We start from the raw sequence: 22043 nt of genomic DNA on the forward strand, positions 1-22043 counted from the left end.
GTTAGAAAGTCCTTTAAAAGGACTGTTTGCCATAAGCTTCTAAGTAAATAAAAAATTAATGTAACTATAAATCTGATGTCTCTCTCTCACCCGCACATGCTGGTGTATTTGTGCTGTTAACTTGCATCACTTGCAGAGCTGAATTGAGACATGACAAATGACACATCTTTAAAAAAGATGTATGCTTTCATCTTGTAGAAAATAGAATATAACAAGATGAGCTGGGACAATTCTCCCTCTAGCTCATACATGCTATCAAAAATTTAAAACGTGGCCACACTGCCTACAAAACCAGGCAGCACAAATACCGTCTTGGATCTCATCCTCCCTCTTCCAGGCATTTTCTAAGCCTTAAGCCTGAGCACATGCAAACAACAGACTGCTGTTTAAAAGAAGTTTATATTGCACTCACATGAGAGACTAAAACACATTCTCCTTATCCCATACAGCTGTTTAATGCTAAATATAGTCTGAGTTTAATTGTATTAAATTGCTGCCAAACAAACACCTAAATTGATATAAACTCCAGCAACACTAACACATTCTTATTAATTCATTCTAGCCTTTCCTATCATCTCCAAAAAGAAATCTCATTTTGAAATTAAATCCAACAAAAATATAGAAGTCTCAGTGTATAGAAGAAAGAGAACAAAGTCAGAACAAAAGACAAATTAATAATCCATTCACTCCTAAGAACCTCAGGTATTTCCGATATTTTTTCACTAAAAGCCTCGGAGTCTAATTTGGAGGCACTCCATTATAATGAGCTCCAGTTTTCCCAAGTTTTCAAACCAGTCTTATTCCTATCCAAGAACGAAGAGGAGAAACACATACAAATAGTTGGCGATGGTAACAACTTTCCCAGAATTTCTAATTTACCTGATTTGGGATTTAGAGAATCACACTGAGCATTATACATGTGCACAAATTCTTGGTGTCTCTTAATGAGCTGTTGTCGGGTCCCGTGGGTAGACAGACCATGCTCCTTTAGTTTCTTCTTCAAATCACGTTCCGAGAGCAAGTTGTAAACAACTTTAGACATAGGCTTCCTTTTGTGAGTAGAACTGCAAAAGGAAAAAGAAACAAACTTTTTTTAATTAATACTCCTATGAAAAGCAAAATACTGGCTCATATTTTTACAGGGTATTTCACCCATACTGGGTAAGAAACACCGGAAAGAATCATTTCAGCCATGACAGACTCAAAACCAGTTACACAGTGTATCACAGATGTAACAGCTCCTGGAAACACTTCTTCCATCTACCACAAAGAAAATTTCAACCATGCAGAAAGCAATAGGTCTAGTCTGGTTTTCTTTAGGACATGATGCAAACACTACTCATGTGACAAGTACTGCGGCTGAGGTTTTAATATCTACAGCAAAAGCTTCGAAATCACATCAGCAAACACAGTATGGTTCATCTTCATTAGGATCAAGGCTTACACTCGCTCGGAATTCAAAAGGAAGTGTACTGCATTCAGACTGCTGAAACACGGGTTTTCCGCCCACATACTGGCCATGTCTTACCTGAACCAGTTGGTGAAGTTTTAAAAGCATTAAAACTGCAATCCAAAACTTGAATTAGGACATTCTTCTGGGAAAATGACTTTGAGAAAGACAGTCATGTACCTGAAAGCAAATCTGTAGTTCCCACCTAACAGAAGGGTAGTTTGGTAACACAGAAAGTAACAGTAAAGAGAATTAATAGTGCTGCTCTCAGATGAACAGCATTGAAACCCAAAGTTTACTCCTTCAACTGCCTTATGTCAGAAGAGCTCAACATTCCTGGCATAGCTAGGGAAAACATCTTAGTTACAGGAAACTGCCATAGAAAATTCAAGTCCTACTACAGCTTTTGTCATCTAAAATTAGCAGAACAGTTTCCTTCTGCACAAATTAGCTCAGTCTTCCCTACACCTCCTGGTGAAACAACCTACCCAACAAAGGTACTGAAATACCCCTACTGCCTCGCTCATCTCGTTCAACTTTAATAATTTATTAGTTACAGAACAACACCATTTAGTTAGAAATTTTTCTTCCTGCAGCAAAATAAAGTTCAGCTGCAGTGCTTTGAATCAAAGAGAAGTTAACAGCTTTCCACTGTGAAAGCAAGAGACTTATTTGAAAACTGTATTCAGCACTTTCAACTTATGTTGAAAATAAAATCAAAGTGGAGGAGAAAAAAAAAAAAGGCTTACGCAAAAATTGTCATTAATTCATTTACTCATACAGCCCTTGAGCATAGCTGGCAACAAGAAGATGCATTACCGCAACACACTCTTTAGGAAAAGACTTTTTTCAGATTCTTTTGGGAAATACAAAAAAATTTCATTGAATGATTACATCTTTTCAAAGTCCTGAAAAAGCTCTGTCGGTATTATAAATCACCAGCAGTGTGACCTAGAAGAGAGACAACAGCTTTGCAAGCAGACAGCTACCTAAAACCAGTTCACAACAGTTTTGAATCTTAATGTTGGTGGTATTTTCCCATCCTTGAGAAACGCAGTGTTCTTTGTGAACATGCACTTACCTGTGGTAATTACTCCTGGGCAGGTTTGAGGGACTAAATTATCAGTTCCACTGAAATACTGCTCAACTGCTAACAGAGCATGCCATGTGCTCCTAGTTTGAGAATAAACAGAGCTAAAATTCCGCAGAGAAGAACTAGAGATGTGCTGTCACTGAAACCCGACCACCACTGCCATAAACCAAACACATTCCCAAAATGTCAGCATTTAACACACAACAGCCAGCCCCTAAGGAGAAGTGTCTTGCCTGATACTTCCTTAAGATCCAAGCAGTCTAGATAAAATAAGCAAAATTTTAAATTCTGTTAGGGATATCAGCTTGACACCAAAGAAAGAGCTGGCCTTTATTTTCATTCATTAAGAACAGAGAAAACACTAAAAACATCTCAAATGAAAATTTAAATGTAACATCAGATTTCAATATTAATTTACCGTTTATTCATCTTCAAAGTCCTTTAGCTTACTGATTGCATTCCAAGCATGACTGGGCAAAATAAGAGCTTTAACATAAAATTACTTTCTAATTCAAGGTTCAGAGGAATTGGAAATACAAGCATGCAGTAAAAGCACATGCAGTAAGAGTGCCTTACAGTTCTTCAGTCTGGTCACTTAGAAATAGTAACGGCCTGAATTTATGCTACTAAGTAAAACAAACCGAAGTCTACACTTCTGATGTGAACGTGGCAGCTGTGACAAATCCTAGGGCGGAGGCATAAAGTCAAAGGCATGCATTAATCTTATGGAAATTGAGATCTTAAAGAAACAACCTTGACTGGGGCAACTTGAAAAGAACCACAATGAGCAGAGTGAGGTGCAATTTTTATTTTTTAACTTGACAGCTAGTGAGGCAATTGTCTTTGGGCCCATCTGAGTTGAGGGAAGCAATTCGTTCACCAAGTGAAAAAAGGAACTAAGTGTTACCTGATTAGAATTTTAATGCTACTGAGCAGAAATGTGATGAGAATAATGTGCACACTAAGTTTTACTCCCTGTGTTGAATTCTTTAAAACATTATCCAGTATTTTCTTGCCACTAAAAGCCAAAAAGTAATTCTGCTGGCGATCCACAGACTTTCTTGAGAGGGGGAAATCACCACTATCAGATTTATATAGTGATTTTAGAGTTCTATACAGCAGGTAACCAAGAAACAAACGCAATCCACTGTATTATAACCCATCAACTAATATTTCTTACTTCAGCAGTGCAGAAACACGGCTACATGCATATAAAAGTTCTTAAAGTTGTTTCTTACCTTCTGAGGCTGTCCTTCTTCTCCTCTCGTGTCAAGCAGCTGTCCAGATGTTTGTTTATATACTGCTCTGGTATAGTAACCTCACAAACAGGACATTCCACTGAAAGCAAGGGAGAAGCAATTCACTGGCGTGTACATTACAGCAACGAGCAAATGTTTTTTGTCTGAGAAACCAACTGTTGATTGAAGAAAATGAAAATCCAGAACTTCAGACTTCTTTTTTAAGAGATCTGGCATGTCCATCCAGAATATTCATTGTTCACTCCATAACACTTATTTCTCTCTCTACGTAATATCAGAATGGCTCTCATCTTCCCTGCAGTCAGATGTAATGAAATCTCTAATAAAAATCCAGAATAGCATACGTACTACACGGAAACCTAGGGGCTAACATAAACATAAGCATATTTCCATGTAATGTCTTTCACTTTTGCAGTATTCTGCTCCCAAAGAAAGGAAGCTGCTTTATTTTGATAAAAGTGTAGCACAGGCTTTATTCCTGTCAACATGATGCTCCCAGTCCATGGCTCTCACCAGGACTGTCAACACCCGAGTTAACTCATCCTCACAGGAACCCTGCCACCCAACCATGCCTTGTACTCAGTTCTCAGGACAGATAACTAGATTTTGTGACTTGGGCTCAGGGGCCCGCAAATGCCCCATAGCACAGTCCCACCCAACTCGGAATTCTTCTTGCATCATATTTTCAAGAAGCACCCATAAACATTACCTGCAAAGACAGTCAAAAAACCACAGACTTTAGCAAGCATGTTATATCAAGAACAAAAGGCTAACTTTAACTGCACGGTATGAGAAAGAGATCCTTTAACTGACATCCTCTGTAATAGTATGAGGGAAGTCGGGTTTGATTTAAAAGACGAAACAAAAAACAACCTATGAAAACCATTGTGAAATGTTGTGGGAACTGAGAGAGTTATCTGGTAACACTGCTTTGCAATTCCTGACTCCCATGACATCATATTCTAGTCAAAGGTTAAAAAAAAAGAAAAGAGAAAAAAAAAAGTTGAGACAGTAACACTAACACCATAGCTCTGAGCAGTCTGTTAGTGTAGTGGAAGTTAACATTTCAATTCGTACCACAGAAACAAAGAATAGTTACTGAAACCATCTCAGTGTTGCCTCATTTCGAGTCTTTCATTTATATTGTTTGACCAGCTACTTTGCATTTGTGGAAATAATCTCCATATAATGCAAGCTCGAGGATTTAATAAGGTCATAAAATGGTAAGCAAGTGAAAATTTCAATTGCTCAAGAATAAATGAGAGGTAAAATTTAAATTACTAACTCAGGCAAGCCTGATGCATAAAACCGGGAAACATAACTTCTGGCTAAGTTGATGCCATTTTCACATGGCTATGTTTCGGCTGTATTACGTCTTTAAGCAGTATTTACCCAGCTAATGAATAAATATGATCTTCAGAGTTCCAACAGAATAAATTCTTAAACAGAAGAACAGGTAAATATGAACTAATAAGAATCAGTGGTTTACTCCTACATGGTCCTTTATTTTAATTCAGGCTTACAATTGGGTCAATAGGATGCCTTCCATTATGTCAAAACTAAGAGGATTCTGTCATTTGATTGTAGCTGATTTGTATAAATGGGCAACTTCATGCTTCAAAATAAATTAATCTTACAACTGTAGAATTACAGAAAAATAAAGCAGATTACTTTCTTCTGGAGAGTGTATGAATAGGAATATTAACAAAACTGAAACCACAGTCATTTTGATTGTGGGTGCGCCCCTCAAATAACAAACACATTATAAAATACCTTGCTTCTGGTTACTTAAGGATATGACAGCAGAATGAATGTCAATGTTGTCTGTCTAGTCATTAAGGGGAAGGAGAAAAGTACTTAATTTTTTACTGAGTATGTCTGTTGTGCAACCATTGTTTTTTAGAGTTGTTACTCAAAGCAAAGGAATCTGTAAGCATTGAACTCCATTTAATCACTTGGCATGAGCCCAAACTTCCTCATCAAGAATATGCTTGCGGCAGAGCTGTCCCACATAAGCAGTAACCTGGATGAAGCACAGTCTAGTTAAACGGGAAGCATCTGAACGTGCCAAAGCAGATCAGAACAATGCAGAGAAATGAGATGATGCCACCTACTGAAGGTGCTCTATCACATATAGCCAACCACCACCATGGACTTGGGGAAGAGAACAAGACAAAAAACAGAAATTAAGCATCTCACCTTTCTTGACTACTTTTACCACAGATGTAGAAGGCTTTTCATGACTTTCGGTGCAGTCAGGAGTCTCTTGTGATCCCCCTTCATTGTCTTTACCATCAACCTCTGCAGAACTGCTGTAAAAGTTATGGTCTTCCTCAGTTTTGAAAATCTTCTGATCTGTTCCTGCCAGGCCGTCTGCCTTTGTCAAGGTGCAAACTTTTTCCTTTCTCAAGAAACTGTCAATCACCGGCACCTCTTCTTTTATAACTGGCCAAGAAACAGGACTGGTAACGTGGCTTTTGCCAGCTGAATACCTGCTACAGGCCAATGGCGATGAAATCACTGGAGCATCCAAGACCAACCGGAACAGCTGTTGTCTAGAAGCATCCAGAAGACAACATGCAGTTAGCTGCATTGGACAGCATTAGCTTTTTCTTTGAGAAGAAACCAGAAGGAAAACAGATGGAGCTTCTCCTCCATTGCTTCCTTCCTTCCTCCCTCTCCCCCTTGCTCACACACAGCACTTTGAATTGGCTAGCCCACACAAACCAGGAGCAGGAGCACGCCAGCTGAGCGTCACCGTGCTCAACAGAATCCAAGCATTATCTTCCCGGTTTTCAAACAAAACAAATTACATTTTGCAAATGTAATAAAATGCCTCTCAAAACATCACAGCTAACACAGTAAAGAACAAAAAAGTTTTCCCCATTACTTGAAGATGGTAGATGACCATTTTCAAGTCAGAGTACTTCAAGCACTGTGTCACATAGCTGTGACAGGGGCTCCTGAAACCAGAGAGCTTAGTCGAAAGCGCTGCCATATTCCTTCTGTCCCCCCGTGCTGTGCATCTCCTTAGCACAGCTGCTCAGCGCCAGCCCAGCAACAGAACCCCACCAAGAGATAACGGCATGCGTGTCAGCTCTTGAGACGTACTGTCAGGTAACCTGAACTATTTCAGTCAGATTTCATTGATGACCGGCCAAAGAGCACAAACTCTCCATTCTTTTCTCGTATAAAATAAGGGGAAACCACAGCTGCTGTCAAGAACAGCCCACTTCAGTCTCCACCAGAACACCTACCATCCATCTATGCATGCTTTACTCCCCACTTGTACTCCCTCCCCTCCTCAGGGCTAGCAAATGTCAAGATGCAAGTTAAAGTCTCTTTTCAAAGAAATAAATTTTATTGGCAGGAACACAGTAGTAGCAGAAGGCTCATCCTCCTGTCTGTCTCATTAGTACTTCTAGCTTTGAGCTAATATGAAGAATTATAAAGTCACAGTTGTTCTACTCAGGCAATTGCATAAGATCTTAAAGACACGTTCTATTCCTACCCCCGCCCCAGGGGTTTCTGCAGAATCCTGTTTATTTTACCATGTATTTTATACAGATCGATATAAAATAAATTAAGCTACAGACTGCATTCTTGGCAGGGAGACGGCGTAGCAATGCAGCTGTCTAGCCTGCCCGCATACCTTGTGGTTCACTTTCACTCCTGTATTAGCACAGGTAGAGGGAAGGCTTTCCCAACTAACGTCACCGATGCACAAACCACACGTCCCGCTCTCGCCCACCACTACTTTGACAAGAGTCCTCCACATCCTGAGGGTCACAAAGCTCCTGACACCCAAAAGCAGCCAGAAGTGCACATGCAGTCATTAACCTTTAACGGACTGCCTCTCCAGCATCCCGTGGCCGCCTGCACGCCACTCCCTGCCGAGCTCCCCAGAGCTGCCCAGGGGCTGCTTAGCTTTCTCCCAGCTGCCATGCTCACAACCACCTGCCAAGCCCCAGCCTGCTGCATCGTCACAAGTCCTACCCAAATAATAGGGAAATTGCAAAAAAAATTTTTTACCATCTACAAGCTGTGAGAAACTGGGACAAGTTACAAAAAATGGAAAATCTTAAAGGAAGGGCAGCATCTCTCTAACAACAAATGGAGGAGATGGGTTCACCTCAATGAGGTTCTTTGTCCCCACTTGCTAAGTGGGGTAGGGAGGACCTTCCTCTCACCTCTCTTTATGGCAGGATAACACAAGCAGGATGGACAGGAACAGCTTTTGAGGATGCTGAGGAGTCTAAGAGCCTCTACACAGAAGGGCACGCTGCACCTCCCAGGCCCCGGTGCCTCCTCCTCTCCGATTCACACTGCAGTACTTGCCGTCGCTGCAGCCACCGCAGAGCCGCAGGCCCAGAGCTCTGCGCTGGGGGCACAGCGCAACAAGGATGGCGTTAGCTTCTGCCCGGAGACAAGCCCCGTGCACTAATTACAGCTGCACAAGATGCTCCACACCCCTCAGACAGGAATGCATGGCCCCAAAAGACCACAAACAATCTGTAACACCTGAGAGTCCTCCTCCTTCCCATCTGTAACACATTAACTTTTTCAAGCACTAGGATTTTTAGTGCTGCCATTGCTCTGCAAGTGCCTGCTCTTTACTGAAACGCCAGGGCTTTACAGCTTCGATTGTGACACAGTTCACCACACCTGAGGTGACAAAGCCTGTGAAAGCTGTGGGTCCTCAACATACAGAGTTTTTAACTCAGGAAGAATAAATAACAGTTGAAATAATTTGAATTTCTATTCCTTTTCTGTAAAAAAAGTTAAATAAAATAAATTATTTCTTACAGCACTTCCAAGAAGACGCAAGGCCCAGAAGAAGTCTGAAATGCAGCTATGCTCTCAGATTTTAGAGTTGAAGACACTTCAGTATCAGCTAACTACTTAGAAAACTTTTCAGTCTTTTAAGGTGAAGATTTTTCATATCTAAGAGAACAACTAAATAAGAACTGCCTGTACATATACCATTTAAAAACAAGTTCATCCAAGTTACCAGGTAGCCCCACAATTATACCAGTTTAAGAGAAGTTCCTGGTGAACCACCACCAGCTCGGCACACCCAACGCTCTGCCACGGTTGTATTCAAGGCGGATTCAGAAGCCCAATTTGGAGTTTCAGTTTCCTGGATTACCGGGTGTAATGGCCACATCTGCCCGTGGCGACTCACATCTGTCCCAAGACCTTCTGCAGTGCAAACAAGTGCAATTAAGCATGGCAGCAAAACCATGTTTTTCTGTCCGCCTCACGCCTAGATATGGACTGGAAGTTTTGAAGAAGGTTAATTCCCCAGCTGACACAGACACAGAGCGGTCTAGCTACTGTTGGTGCAGGATCAACTCCACGGGGAGCTCAGGAGCTACTGAACGGGAACACACCGAGTGCCCTCACGCAGCCCCAGCCCACTCCTGCTTCACCTTCGCTGGTTACACGGGGTATTTTTCATTCGGAAGTATCAGCGTATCGCTGCTCAACACCGCCATCAGCAGCAATAATTGGCAGACAAAGTATCTCAATTTACTGCAGATAAATGCACGGTATTCTTCAACTTCAAACTATCACCTCAGAGACTTGTCACATCACAGATGGTTATATTCTACAATCAGGTTCCAAAGCAAACAAATTAGTTGCCTTTTATTCCTAACATACTCAGGCAAAGTTTAATCCTCAAAAGGATGCAGCTGGGTGTTCTACCAATTATGCACTGTTTGTTTGAGGTTTTTTTTTTCCCCCTCCCTTTTTCAAACGAGGTATTTATCTTTTGGTCATGCAAAACCCATCTATTTTTTCAGACTCCCCCAGGTTTTCATAGAGGCAGCCTACCATTAACGTAGCTAATCAAAGTCAACACACCTCTTATCACAGTTTTCTTTTGGCTGTTAAGCGACCATTTTTACACAAAAGCCCGGCATCCTATGCTATAGCAAGCTAAATTCTGCATGGTTCAGATAACACAAAATGGAGCCGTAAACACAATCATTCAGCATCACATCACAGTTTAGTCTCCCCATAAAATAAAGAACAATACAGCCCCAAAAGGCAAAAATATCTGAACAATTAGCCAGCTGCCTACATTCATTGCCTTCATCTAGAGAACACAACTCATCTCCCTCATCTTTCCCATGTATTTTCTATTGCTTTTGAGAGCTCCTCCTCTTGCCAAAGTAACACATTCCACTATTTGTAACCACCAACTACGTCTGTTTATTTTTCCTAACATGCATTCACTAGCTAAAATGTATTTCCCAATGTGTTCACGCTAGCTGACAACGCTCCTCTGAAATTCAAACATCCCATCAGTTTATCTTTTCACCAGGCTTCAGAGCGATTCACGTGTCTTTTTCTCAACATTTCCTTCTCAGGAAATATCATAATAGTACAGCTATAGTACCTCGAATTCTGCGAAGCAGAGACTTTAGCGGTCTGATCCGTCCCTCGGGAAGGCCACAGCTCCTGGCTGGAGGTGGGCCCGGACCCGAGTCGGCTGCAGACCCCAGGGAGGCCATTCCGACGAAGGCTGGAGGGAGGAAGGCAGCTCCGTGGCCAGCAGAAGCAGGTGGCAGACACCCAGCAAAAGGCTCAGAGTGCAAAGTGCGGCATTTTGGCAATGTGTCCTGTACGAAAGGATAGGCTTCTGAACTCAATAAAATATGATCTGGTATAAAACCAAGAGAGAGAAAGAGACTGGGAAAAAAATAATACAAAATCTATCCTAACAATAACTTGATAATAAAAGTTGCTGTAATTAAACCATTGGTTTACAAATAAACACACAGAGGTTTTCCTCATATTGAGTGATAAAGACTTATGGATAGACTTTCCGAAGGGATCTGATTTTGGCACATAATCAATGGAAAGAAGACTAGGATGAGAATATGAAAACTTGTTTGCCAAAACATACGTGAAATATCTGTATACTTTTTGGTGGGAAAACACAGAAAATGCTAGTAGAAAAATTCAAAAGAGGAGAGCAAAGTCCCAGGCTGTTTCTCCCCCGACGGCGGTATTTTGGGCATGCTGACCAGCTTCGCCGGCCGTGCAATGACATCTAGTGGCCCTGCCGGACCTGCGCCCCAAGCCCCAGCACCCCAAACCCTGGCACCCCAGGGATGGAAGAGCCAAGGAGCACTGTGGGCACTCCTCGCACTGCCCAGGGCTCTCCAACAGCACCTTTATCAGCTGCCATTCCCCTCCCTCAACGCCAGAGCTAATTACTCAAATTCCTCATTATTCACAGAAATTCTGATAGTTGTTACTGCAGTGATCCGGACAAGCACGACTAGACTGGAAGACTCATCCATCATTCAGAGATGGACAGTGGAGTCGAGAGAAAGCATGCCGTTGATGGAGAAGTCCAGCCTCTACTGTCCACTACCAGCTACCCACTACCTCCTGCCCAGCTCACCCGCAAACCGACTGATTCTCGTGGTAAACCTCAGGACAACACCATTTTCAAGCAGCTCTGCGTTTTGCATGCAGCTTTTAACTTTATCTATTATACTCTTACAAACTGAACTCAGACTACTATCAGTTCTGAAAGGTTTTAGCAGATACAGTTTTACCTTCCTGGCACACAAGCAGTAAACGTGTCACAGCTAACAAACCTCAGCTGAGGAGCACAGCCCATTAAATGCTGAAAGATCAATCAACAAGATGCTAGTGAGTCCTAATCTGCGCTGTTATAGCCACCACCCAAATCCTCCCCTGAGACCCATCCACTTTCATCGCTGGTGAGGGTTAGGACGGGGAGTTACACCTCTTAGTTTTACTAAAAACAGACTGTCATCTTAATGCGCTGTATTCAGCATACTCTCTGCCAGGCATGCTTTAACAACAGCATAAACATCTTGGGATTTTTTTTTTTCTTCAGATCTGCAAGACCCGCAAAAAAAAAAAAAAAAATTCAGTGTTGTCCTCCATCAAGATCCTGGTTCCCATTTTATGGTCCATTTACTTCTCCCTTGCCGAAGCAGCTATGAAGCAGAGAAAGTAGGTGGGAAATCTAGTGCTTCCACAGAAATAAATTCCGGGCAAGAGATGGGCTTGTGAATCTTCCTAGGAACAGCTCACACAGGACAGTGCTAACTGTACTAAAGGACAGTTTCTCTCCTTGAAATTCCTTCTGCGCTCCTCCTGGAAGTTTAATCAGTGTATTAGAAATGACAGTACCTGCTCTCTCAAGCACTCGGAGTGGATGTGTTTATTCCTCTGACTCACTAGCTGTCAAGTAACCCTGATTAGGAAAGTAAGATATAAACTTGAAAGCAAAAATGTATTTTTCTTCCCTATGTATGAAAAAAAGCACAGATCATTTTCAGTAAGGACTAGTTTTCTACTTATGCAAGTATATTTCTAATTTCTGTTACTGAATTTTCTAACTAGGTGATGCAGAAACTGACCGTTTTCACCAAAAAAATCTCTTTATTAGAGGACAATGAAATTAATGTCAAAACAAGGCCAGGTTGGATGGGGCTTTGGGCACCCTGGGCTAGCGGAGAGTGTCCCTGCCCATGGCAGGAGGGGTGGAACTAGATGGGCTTTAAGGTCCCTTCCAACCCAAACCAGTCTGGGATTGGAAGCGAACCCCAAAACTTTACGCATTATTTTTGAAGACACTAGCCTCACTGCAACTGATATAAATATTGTTCATAAAGGAAAGATGGCACACACAGCTCTCCTGGCCTGGTCAGTGATGAATTCTGCCCGCCAAGCACAGCACAAGCAGCAGCGAGCAAGCTGAGCAAGGGTTGCTCTCGCCCTGACAGCAGCCTGTGGCGTAGCGGATCAGAGCAATGCACTCCCTTACTCACTCGCTGCTCAGGGTCTTTGTGTGCACCTGAACACCAGGGCAGGCAACGTGAATTCACACCTATTAAAGGCTCCTCAAGCTCCTCTACCTTTTCACACAGAATATAATGCTAATGAGCCATAATGAATGACACATCTTCACTTTTACTGGGAAACAGAGTCCACCACTTCTACAGGGAGAAAGCAGGACTCCCAAGACGACGCTCACCGAGCACAAATGCTCACAAAGGCCCTAATTCTGCAAACACTTGTGCACCAGCTAAATGTTGAGCAGACATATAAATGGGATCAGCACTCAGGTCTATTTACAATGATTTCCATTCCATGCACACACTGACCTTGGAGTGCAGCTTTCACTTTGCTAAGTACTACCAACATTAACATTTTCTTTCCCTACAGGCCTGACTTAAGAAATGTGTTTGCATTTTGTGAAATACTGAAAAGATTTAAGGCCTAATTTTCATAAGCGCTAAACTACCTGAGGCTCTAAGTCAAGTCAGGATGGACTTGAAGAGCTCAGCACATTTCAAAAATCAACGCCTGGTCTTGGGATTTGTTTTGGGGAGGGCCAAAAGGAAACAAAGCAGATGGGGAAGGAGGTGAGGAGAGAGAAGATTTGTCCTGTACCAACATCGCCAGCGCAGAAACCAACAATGCTCTTATGATTTCACAATACTTGTATCACATAACACTCTCCAAGCAAGTAACGTTCCCCTCGAACTCAGGGCCAACTGCAGAGCAAATGCAATCCCAGGCTGAGAGAAGCACGAACACGGTGTGCCCAGCATCTGAACCGATATGCTTCGGATTTATTCAATATCTATATTCCTCTTACGAGTCTGTCTTATTAAAGCAGTTATCTTAGCAAGCCATTTGTTGTTGGGCCGTTCTTATCAGATCCAGAAAGAATCCTGCACTGGCTCCCTCCCACTGCACCCCCTGGCTGGTGCAGAGCAGGGGACTACATTTTTTGTCTTATTGATCTGACTTTATGTTGAGAAATTGATTGAACTCCAAGTCACAAAAGGAAAAATTATTAAACTATTCTGACTGGCAAAATTTATACTGATCCATTAAAGTAGTCCAAAAATTAACATTTAAGATTCAATATCATAATGGATCCAGGTCAGCACTACTTGTTCTCTACAAAATTAGGCATTACCAAAAAAAAAAAAAAAAAAAAAGTAATCCATTTATCACTAGGAAACACCAAAGACAGAGTTCAAGCTATAATAATGGAACTGTAGAATTTCAATTCTTCAAATAATCAGTTCAATCTAACAGCAGACATGCTGAAGATTAGATCTTCATCACAGAGAAACTCTCTCAAGAGACAAAGCCATAAACTGAACTATGCTTCCTAGCACTTATGAAGCCAAGTTTCTCATTGACTTCAAGCTCCAACTTCATTTCAGAGAAAAAGATGATAGTGTATTTGTCTCCTAGAGACATTGGAATACCTACAAAATACCTAGAAATCACTGAACTAGTTCAAATCAAAAGAAAACAGAAAGATAATACAAGAAGTCTCATATATCTACTGTGGTAAGTGTTTACCAAGTCATGCTTATTCTGTTGTTCCTGTCTTTCACAGGGGTGAGGAGATCAAAGAAAAAAATATTAAAACCAAAAAGTCAGTAAGAAATCTAGGTGAAAGCACAACACTCCACTACTACTCTTATCCAGGAAAACTCATATTTGCAGCCCCTCAATACCTACATTTTTCCCATCTAATGACTTCACCAAGAGAATTCTCTTGCAAGTTGACCATTACCACTGGACAAAGTCTTTCTGTTCAGAATTTCCCCTGCACACATAGAAAAGATCTTAGAAGAAAATCTTTATTACCATTATTTTCCCTGTAGAATCCTGACACTTCTGCTTGACTTCCTACATATTGGAAGAGACTCTAACCTGCACAGCAGCTAACCAGAAGCAAAACCAGAATAAGCTTACACAACCTCCACATATCACCTGAGTGGACAGTAACCTTCAGCCAAAAAAACCTGTAGGATTCTTCCAAAAGCATAAACATTCATCTTTGACAACACTTCTGCGATACCACAATTTTTTCACTCAGTCCTCACACTGCTCCTCACCCTGCTCCTCTACAAGGACCCCTAGTTTGGTCACACAACGTAAGTCACACCCGCCTTTCCAGCTGCCAAACCAGAAAGAGTAGTCATAAAATTACAGAATACCTTGCAGAATTAAAGCTCTTCACTAGTTCATCTAATGTCCGGTTATTTTTCAGGTCAGATTCTGAGACAGCCTATTAAAAAAAAGAAAGAAAGAAAAGGGAAAAAAAAAAACAACAGACATTCAAATGCAGTGAAAACAACAAGTACCTAGAAAATGTTGAAGTGATCAATAATTTGTTTCTTGGATCAATGCCTCAACTACCCCCCCCCCCCGCTAAATTGCTATGTGAATGCAGATGCATAACGTGTTAACATTTATTTCCTGAAAAATATCTCAAACGAAAATAGCTGCCTGAGAACTTAAGTCTGGAAAATGACAGGTAATAGGTAAAAATGAAGCATAAAGTTAAAGCAACAAAATCCAGTGTACCCAGTCTCCAACAATGCTTTGTTGTAGCCCAGTTCTAATTATTTTGAAAACCAAACCAAGGATCCCATGAATGTGATAAGAACCTTGAAAAACAAGGCATGAAAACCGATGAAGGGAAGTGTTAATCTTCTGATTATGAAATGAAAAATATGAATTATGATATGGCTTTGTGCATTCAATTAATTCTTTTTAAACGATTTCTGATTTTATCTCTCCGGCTGTCTGTCTCTGCTCTTCTTTTTTTTTTTTTTTTTTTTTTTTTTACAAAGCTTTTATTAATCTTGCTCATATTGATACCTGTGATTTTCAAGGTGGTAGTAAAATATACTCCATCAAATAGCCTGCACTTTTTGAGTGTTTAAAAACTGGCAAAGCTACAAATAGATCTGTTTTCCAGACTTGAAAAGTTGAGTCTGGTTCATGCTTTAGAAATACAGAAGAAAATTACTTCTATTTTGCCAATATTCCTGAAGCGCCATTCATTGTTTTTAGGCAGCCTACCATTTTTAGGAGTTCAATAAAGTCCAATTGGCTTAAGATGAAAAGTTAGATTAAGGCCTAGAATAAATTGCATTCTGTGTTCTTTAATCAAAAAAGGCCTTCAAGTCAGATCATAATAATCACCCACCTGCAGAGCAGGCTGAACCTGCCTCTAGTGCTTTTCACATTTAACCTAATTCTCATGGCAAATACCTCCTCTCCCTGGTGCATAACATAGTCCTCTCATCCCCGGAAAGGCTACACAGCCAAGTCAGTGAGGTTTAGGTCTAGGTGCTCTGTAGACACTTCTAACGTCCTCAAAAGATGGACTAAGGCCACTCAATCACAGAAAATTTAAGTGCTTCAATTTCAGCACTCATATTTGAAATGACAGTGTATTTTAACAAATTAGGAGACAACATTAAATGTTTCACGACAGATTGTATACACAGATGTGAGCCAAAACCCGGGTTTGATGTTCCATCTACTTCTGCCTATGTTGGCAGACGAGTAGCTCTGAAACAGGAGAATTCCACTTCGAAAAGCACCACACGTTGCCCACAGAGCTGCTCACCTAAAGGAAAGGTGGTAAGACTTGGCCATGATTAATTACCTAGCATAGTCCAAAGGGAAAAGCTCCAGAGATTTGCCAAAAAATAAATAAAAAACAAGCTGAGGAAAACTAAACCACTTACCACACAGCATGCCGGACACTGAGTTTTGTAGGACAAAAACTTGCGTATACAAAGGGAACAATCTGGAGAAAGGAAATACATAGTTTGTAAACAGGCGTTCTTCCAAATGCAGTTCAGCATCCTTACTAGTATATTTTCTTTTTGTACAATATATGCAAACTATTCCATGATACACCAATATTGAAAATGCACCATGTTTCCACAGAATTAAGATTACCATTGTAGCAAAAAATACATATTTTATGCAAGTATCTTTCAACATTTAATCTCAGTCCCTCTGTCAAAAGCAGATGTTTACTTTTGTTTCTTTAACACAAGACAAGGAAACTTTAGTCTGCTACCATCACTAAAAGCAGTGTCTGCACTGCTTACTCCTCCATCACCACTTTATTTTTTATTTTTTTTTACACGACTAATGTTGGATCACATTCATCTTCCTGCAGAGCCCCAGACAAACTCTCTATCCTCTCTTTTTCCCAGCTGTTTCTTCTCCTTTCCAAAACAATACCAAGCTGTTGTTGAGAGGAAAGGCTAAAAAGGATGGGAAACAGCACCGGAACACTGAGAGATGGCATAAATGTTTCCCAGGAAAAGCAAGTCGTATCACCATCACAGGATGTGTCAACAGACTGGAGAAATATGGTGTAAGCTTCATTTTGTTGCAGTAAATTCCTGAAATTATTCTACTTTCTCTACTTATCTATGAGCTTTCACAGCCACTTCAGGCTGTAAAAAGTTTCACCACTCTCCAGCAAAACAGACATTCACTTACTGGATCACTGCTGGTCGGAGTCTCAGCACTTTGCACACTTAGCGACAGCTACCTAAGCAGACGTATTCAGATCCTCTCAGAAGGAGTCTGAAAAGTAGCAGGAGCATTAATGCTCTAATTCAACACTTAAAACCGCACATCCATCTAAACACTCCAAAATTACATTATATGCTAAGATGTGATATGGGGGGGAGGAATCCATATAAAAAAGAAATAAACTTTAGCTGAATGGATATGAATCAGCTTATAGATCTAGCTTGCCAACATCCCACAACCAGTCACCTCCAGCGAGCAATGGGACTGACCTATTGCAACCATCACTGCTCACAGCCAGGGGAGCTGAGCACGTCTGAGGACAGCAAACGACATTAACTCTTAGTCTTAACACCTGTGCCTAGGGCTGGCTCTGGGTACATGCACAGAAGACAACGGCCTCACAATTCTCTGTGCCCAGTCCCTTCTCTCCCACTCGCCTCCTCTTCCTACGGGAGAAATAGCCACGGCCCAGGTCTCAGCCTGCCACTCCTGGGGTAACAAAGCAAGTCTCCATCTACTGTACGTGGCACATACACCGAGAATTAAATGGTGCCGCAATGGTCACTTCCATCTGCACCGACAGACCAAACCTGCCTGTAAAACCACATCTACCAAACTCATTATAAGATTCAGCCACAGCACTGTATTTCAGCATACAGAGGAGAATCCTAATGTATGAATTTAATCTGACAACCATCACGGGATGCTTAATGGCAATGACAGAGTGGAAGTGTGCAAGTTACTGCCAGCAAAAAACAGTCTCCAAGTTTAAACTGGAAGTAGCGAGGTTGTGAGAAAAAAGAGGAATAAAACAAGCCTGGCAGGAGAAGAGTCAGTAATGCCACAATTTACACACCACACATCGAAGACCATAGGTGTTTTTTAAGTGAGCAAGCAATTCTGAAGTCTGCTTAGCTGGAAGTACAGCAGTAATTTCAATACAAATTTAAAGAAAGGAAAATACTGGATTACAAGAAAGAGCTCCCTCCAACAGCTTATAGTTCCCCTGCTCACCTTCCAAGCTACGCTGGCCCCAGGCCAGGGCTGCACGGCCACACTGCAACCGAGCTCTGCTGGGGATAAAGGCTCCAACTTCGGCACGCTGCCGATTCACTGGGGCCAGCGGCTGGTCCCAGCACCAGCTCCATCCCTTGCTGGGGGGCAGCACCCCGACGTGGCAGAACGCAGAGCTGAGAAACCCTCAACCACGGCCAGCCACCAGCCCCTGGCTGGTTCCAGCTGCCCAGACTCCCCAGGAGAGCAGCACGTTCTAACAACCCGGTGCCAGCGCTCACACCCGCTGGGCAGCAAGAAACGGCGCTGGCAGCGATAACCTCTTACACCACCTCGGCTTGAATAGACTCAGTTGGTCATCTTGGACTGAAAGCTTAAGAAATCTCAGGGGCACAATTTACTCTGCCCTTGGTGAGATGTCCGTATTACAGAAGATGTCCGTCTTCAGACACTTTTATTATGTGAAAGAAATATGAATGGCACATCTTTTCTGTCACTAAAGATACAATCCAAAGTGCTGCGGAAGTTAAACAACTACTGTCAAGAGAGCTACTGAATGCTCTCAAGTCACCCAAGAACAAGCAGAGGAGGAATTTTAAGTGGCTATAGGTAGAAACAGATTATAGAGATGTCTAGAAGCCCTGTAATAGATCATTAAGAAAAAGAGAAACAAAACAATTTTGTAAGCAAATGTATTTCATTTTCATCTGTTCACAAATGTTTTCATCTATTCACAAATAATTACTCAAAGAAGCTGACGGCTTTTTGCTCCAATTGTACAATCTCAGTGGACTGAAGAGATTACACAGAGACAACTGAGTAGAAAATACTTCAGGAAATCTTAGGCTTGCTGCAATTTACAGGGGGAAATTCGATGTGTAATCTGTGAAAAAAGGGAGACAGATTCTTGTTGACGTTAAGGGCCTCTGAACCCAGCTGTGTCACAGACAGGCTGTAACACCAGCTACCGTAGAGAATTTCCAGTGCTCCCACCATACACATGCTGTTCTCAATGGTGAGAGTTTTGCCAAGCTAAACCGAATTTAATTGCCAAACTACAACCTCCTCCTTCATGTAAGGAAGAAGTGCTACAGTTTCTGAACAAAACAATTATAAGCACTTATTTTAACGTGAGAAAAGGCAATGAACTTTCCCCTAATCTGACTTTCACCAAACCACTTTGCTAGCCTGTTCCAGCAGATTTCAGCCTGAGGCAGACAGAGCAGCACAGAAAATTTTAGCTCATAACACTTAATACTCTCTGCCATACAGTTTTGCACTTGATCCACCCTCAAGATGTTATGAAAAATATTTAAATGAAGAATTGTAGTAATAGTTGGTGTTTAAGCGCATTAATCCAGATGACATGTGTTTGCGTGGTCAGAAGGTTACAACCATAACTGCACAGGGAAAGGCTGCTGGCTGCGTCACAGCTTTCATCCAAAAGAGCTCCTCAGAGGCAAACGTCCTTGCTGGCTAAGCCACAAGTAGAAGACCTACATGTTTTCTAAAGGAAATAAAGGATCAGTAATCTTTGCTCTACATGCCAGTAAATAATAAATACTCTAATGATGACTTGTGTCTGAAGCTCTAAAGGAGAAAACTCTTTTTTGAGGACATTTGTAACAGTTTTCTGCCACTCAGCTAAGGTGCAAGAGGATTTTGCCAGCCCATAGGGCCCATTCTCCAGTTCTGCATTTCCCGGGAAAGATGTATGAAGCCCAAACCATTCACTCAAAATTTCTTTGAGTACCCCTTCTTCAGCCATACCTGTCTGCCTTAATCTGTCAACTGAACAGCAAGTCAGGCTTAAAAAGAGTCACGGGGCCAAGACACACTCCCATCAAGCCACCCCGGTACTCTCTGGAAGGTATGGCAAGGTGCACTTACATGAAATACGTCAACTCTAAATTCCACAAAACCACAGGACAGATGGAAGAACGACCTCACGCCCCTTTGTTGACTTGCCATAAATGTCCCATTTACCTTGGCTCCTACTCACTCAAGCAATTGTTATTAAAACTGCTGTTTCTGTGCGATTTTTATTAAAACTCAACTAAATTTAAACTGCAGCCACCAAGTCAATAGCAATGTATTAATTGACTCTCCATAAACATGTTCGTCACAGGACAGGAGGCACAGATTTACAATGAAAAGGAAGTAACGGTTTTGTGTTGACCCATATGAACTTAGTTAGTTCTCCTGCCATTAGTACACAGGGCAGTAGGACGCGATGAGTCCCGCAAGAGCAAGAAATTCACAGGCCACCCTTTCGGTGCGAGGAGTGACCGCGCTCCTACGCCGTACTTACAGTTATGCGAACACTGCGGAATGATCATCGCAATGCTGAAGTAATCGAAGCATATCCCGCACCGCAACAAGTCGTCCACTGCCTGCAATGAAAAGCCGAGGTCACCGAATAGCTCGCGGTGGGACGTCGTACACGAACAGCACGCTGGCGAGCGCGCGCCTCCAGCCACGTAGTCTTTTGCTGTACGTTTTTTGCTGTACGTTCTCACACAACACGGGTTAAGGTAAATCGCCTGCACCAGGCCGGGGCGGGATTCCACGTCGGGGCGTTACGGCCGAACCGGCGGCGGGCCGCCCCTCGGCTGGACCGCACTGAGCCCGGGGCCGCGGACAGCCGGTGCCCGGCCCCGCGCGGGGACACGCCGAGGCCCGGAGGAGCGGAGCGGAGCAGGCCCCCGCCCCGCCGCCAGCAGAGCCACGGAGGGCGGCACCCCGCCCCGCTGCCGCTCGCCAGCCGCGCACCTCGCGGTGCAGAGCGGGGCGCGGTGCCGGCGCGGCTCCGCCTGAGGCCGGGCCACCCGCGGGACGCTCCCCGGCCAGCCCCGCTGACACCCCGGCCGCCATCTCGCTCACCCGCCCTCCCGCCCGCCGCGCCGGCAGCAGGCCCGGCCGCGCCTCACGCACCTTCAGCGGGGACAGGTTCGGCGGCCACGGCGGCTCGAGCACCGGCAGCTCCAGGGCCATGGCGGCGCGGCCCGGCCCTCGCTCACGCCCGACCCCGCCCGGCCCTCGCCTCACGCCCTCCGGGGCCGGCCGGCAGCGAGTCCAAATCCCCCGCGCTGAGCCCTGCGCGCCGCCACCGAGCCGCGCTTCCGGCGGCGCCACGGCTGCCGGGAGCTGTAGTCCGGGCGGCGGGGACCGGCACCGCCCTGCCTCCCTCCCTGCCTCCCTGCCTGCCTCCCTGCCTGCCTGCCTCCCTGCCTGCCGCCCTGCCTCCCTGCCTGCCTGCCTCCCTCCCTACCGCCCTGCCTCCCTGCCTGCCTCCCTCCCTGCCTGCCTGCCTCCCTCCCTGCCGCCCGACGGGCCCGGGGCCGCCAGGGCAGGACGCGGGCGTGCGGACACGGAACCTGCTCCGGGCACCAGCCGGGCCGGTGCCGCTGCCAGCCGTGGCTGAGCCCGTGTCCCTGCCCGCACCGCTGGCATGGCAGGACGCGTACCGAGCCTCCGAGTAACCTTTCAAACCTTAAACTTCTCATGCCCCAGCTACAATGGATTCCATTTTTAATTAAACACCTACTTGGGAAATTTTGAAATCCTACGGATGACTATTAAGTGCAGTAATTTTTCAGCACCAAATGCATCATGTACTGGGCATTCTCAGTACCTTCCTCTCCCCCTTGTAATGCACCTGCAGAAGTTACCTGGTAACACAGACACCCCAGAGGAGCTGAAATAACAGCACTGATTTCTATGCATTCATCACGTTCATTGAACTCCCACGGACACCTTATAGATGCAATATAATTCTCAACCGCTGTGATAAGTTGTTTATTTATGACAAAGGAGATGTGTCATTGAGTGGTCCCATGAGCAAAATGTG

General features: G+C 43.4%; 1 protein-coding gene across 2 annotated transcripts in view; it reads right to left on the reverse strand.

The window, feature by feature from the left end:
• Nucleotides 1-21319, reverse strand: part of RAD18 (RAD18 E3 ubiquitin protein ligase) — a 57877-nt gene extending 36558 nt beyond the window's left edge. For both annotated transcript variants that reach the window (XM_075762514.1, XM_075762513.1), the window contains exons 1-7: nt 21128-21319; nt 20505-20586; nt 16372-16433; nt 14827-14897; nt 6002-6357; nt 3782-3881; nt 880-1064 (exon numbers count right to left, since the gene is read on the reverse strand). In XM_075762514.1, coding sequence (XP_075618629.1) covers nt 880-1064; nt 3782-3881; nt 6002-6357; nt 14827-14897; nt 16372-16433; nt 20505-20586; nt 21128-21187 — 916 coding nt within the window. In that variant the 5' untranslated portion in view covers nt 21188-21319. The remainder of the gene's footprint in view (nt 1-879; nt 1065-3781; nt 3882-6001; nt 6358-14826; nt 14898-16371; nt 16434-20504; nt 20587-21127) is intronic.
• Nucleotides 21320-22043: the final 724 nt, after the last annotated feature.

This window comes from Balearica regulorum, chromosome 10, assembly GCF_011004875.1.
Source record: "Balearica regulorum gibbericeps isolate bBalReg1 chromosome 10, bBalReg1.pri, whole genome shotgun sequence".
Classification (NCBI taxonomy): domain Eukaryota; kingdom Metazoa; phylum Chordata; class Aves; order Gruiformes; family Gruidae; genus Balearica; species Balearica regulorum.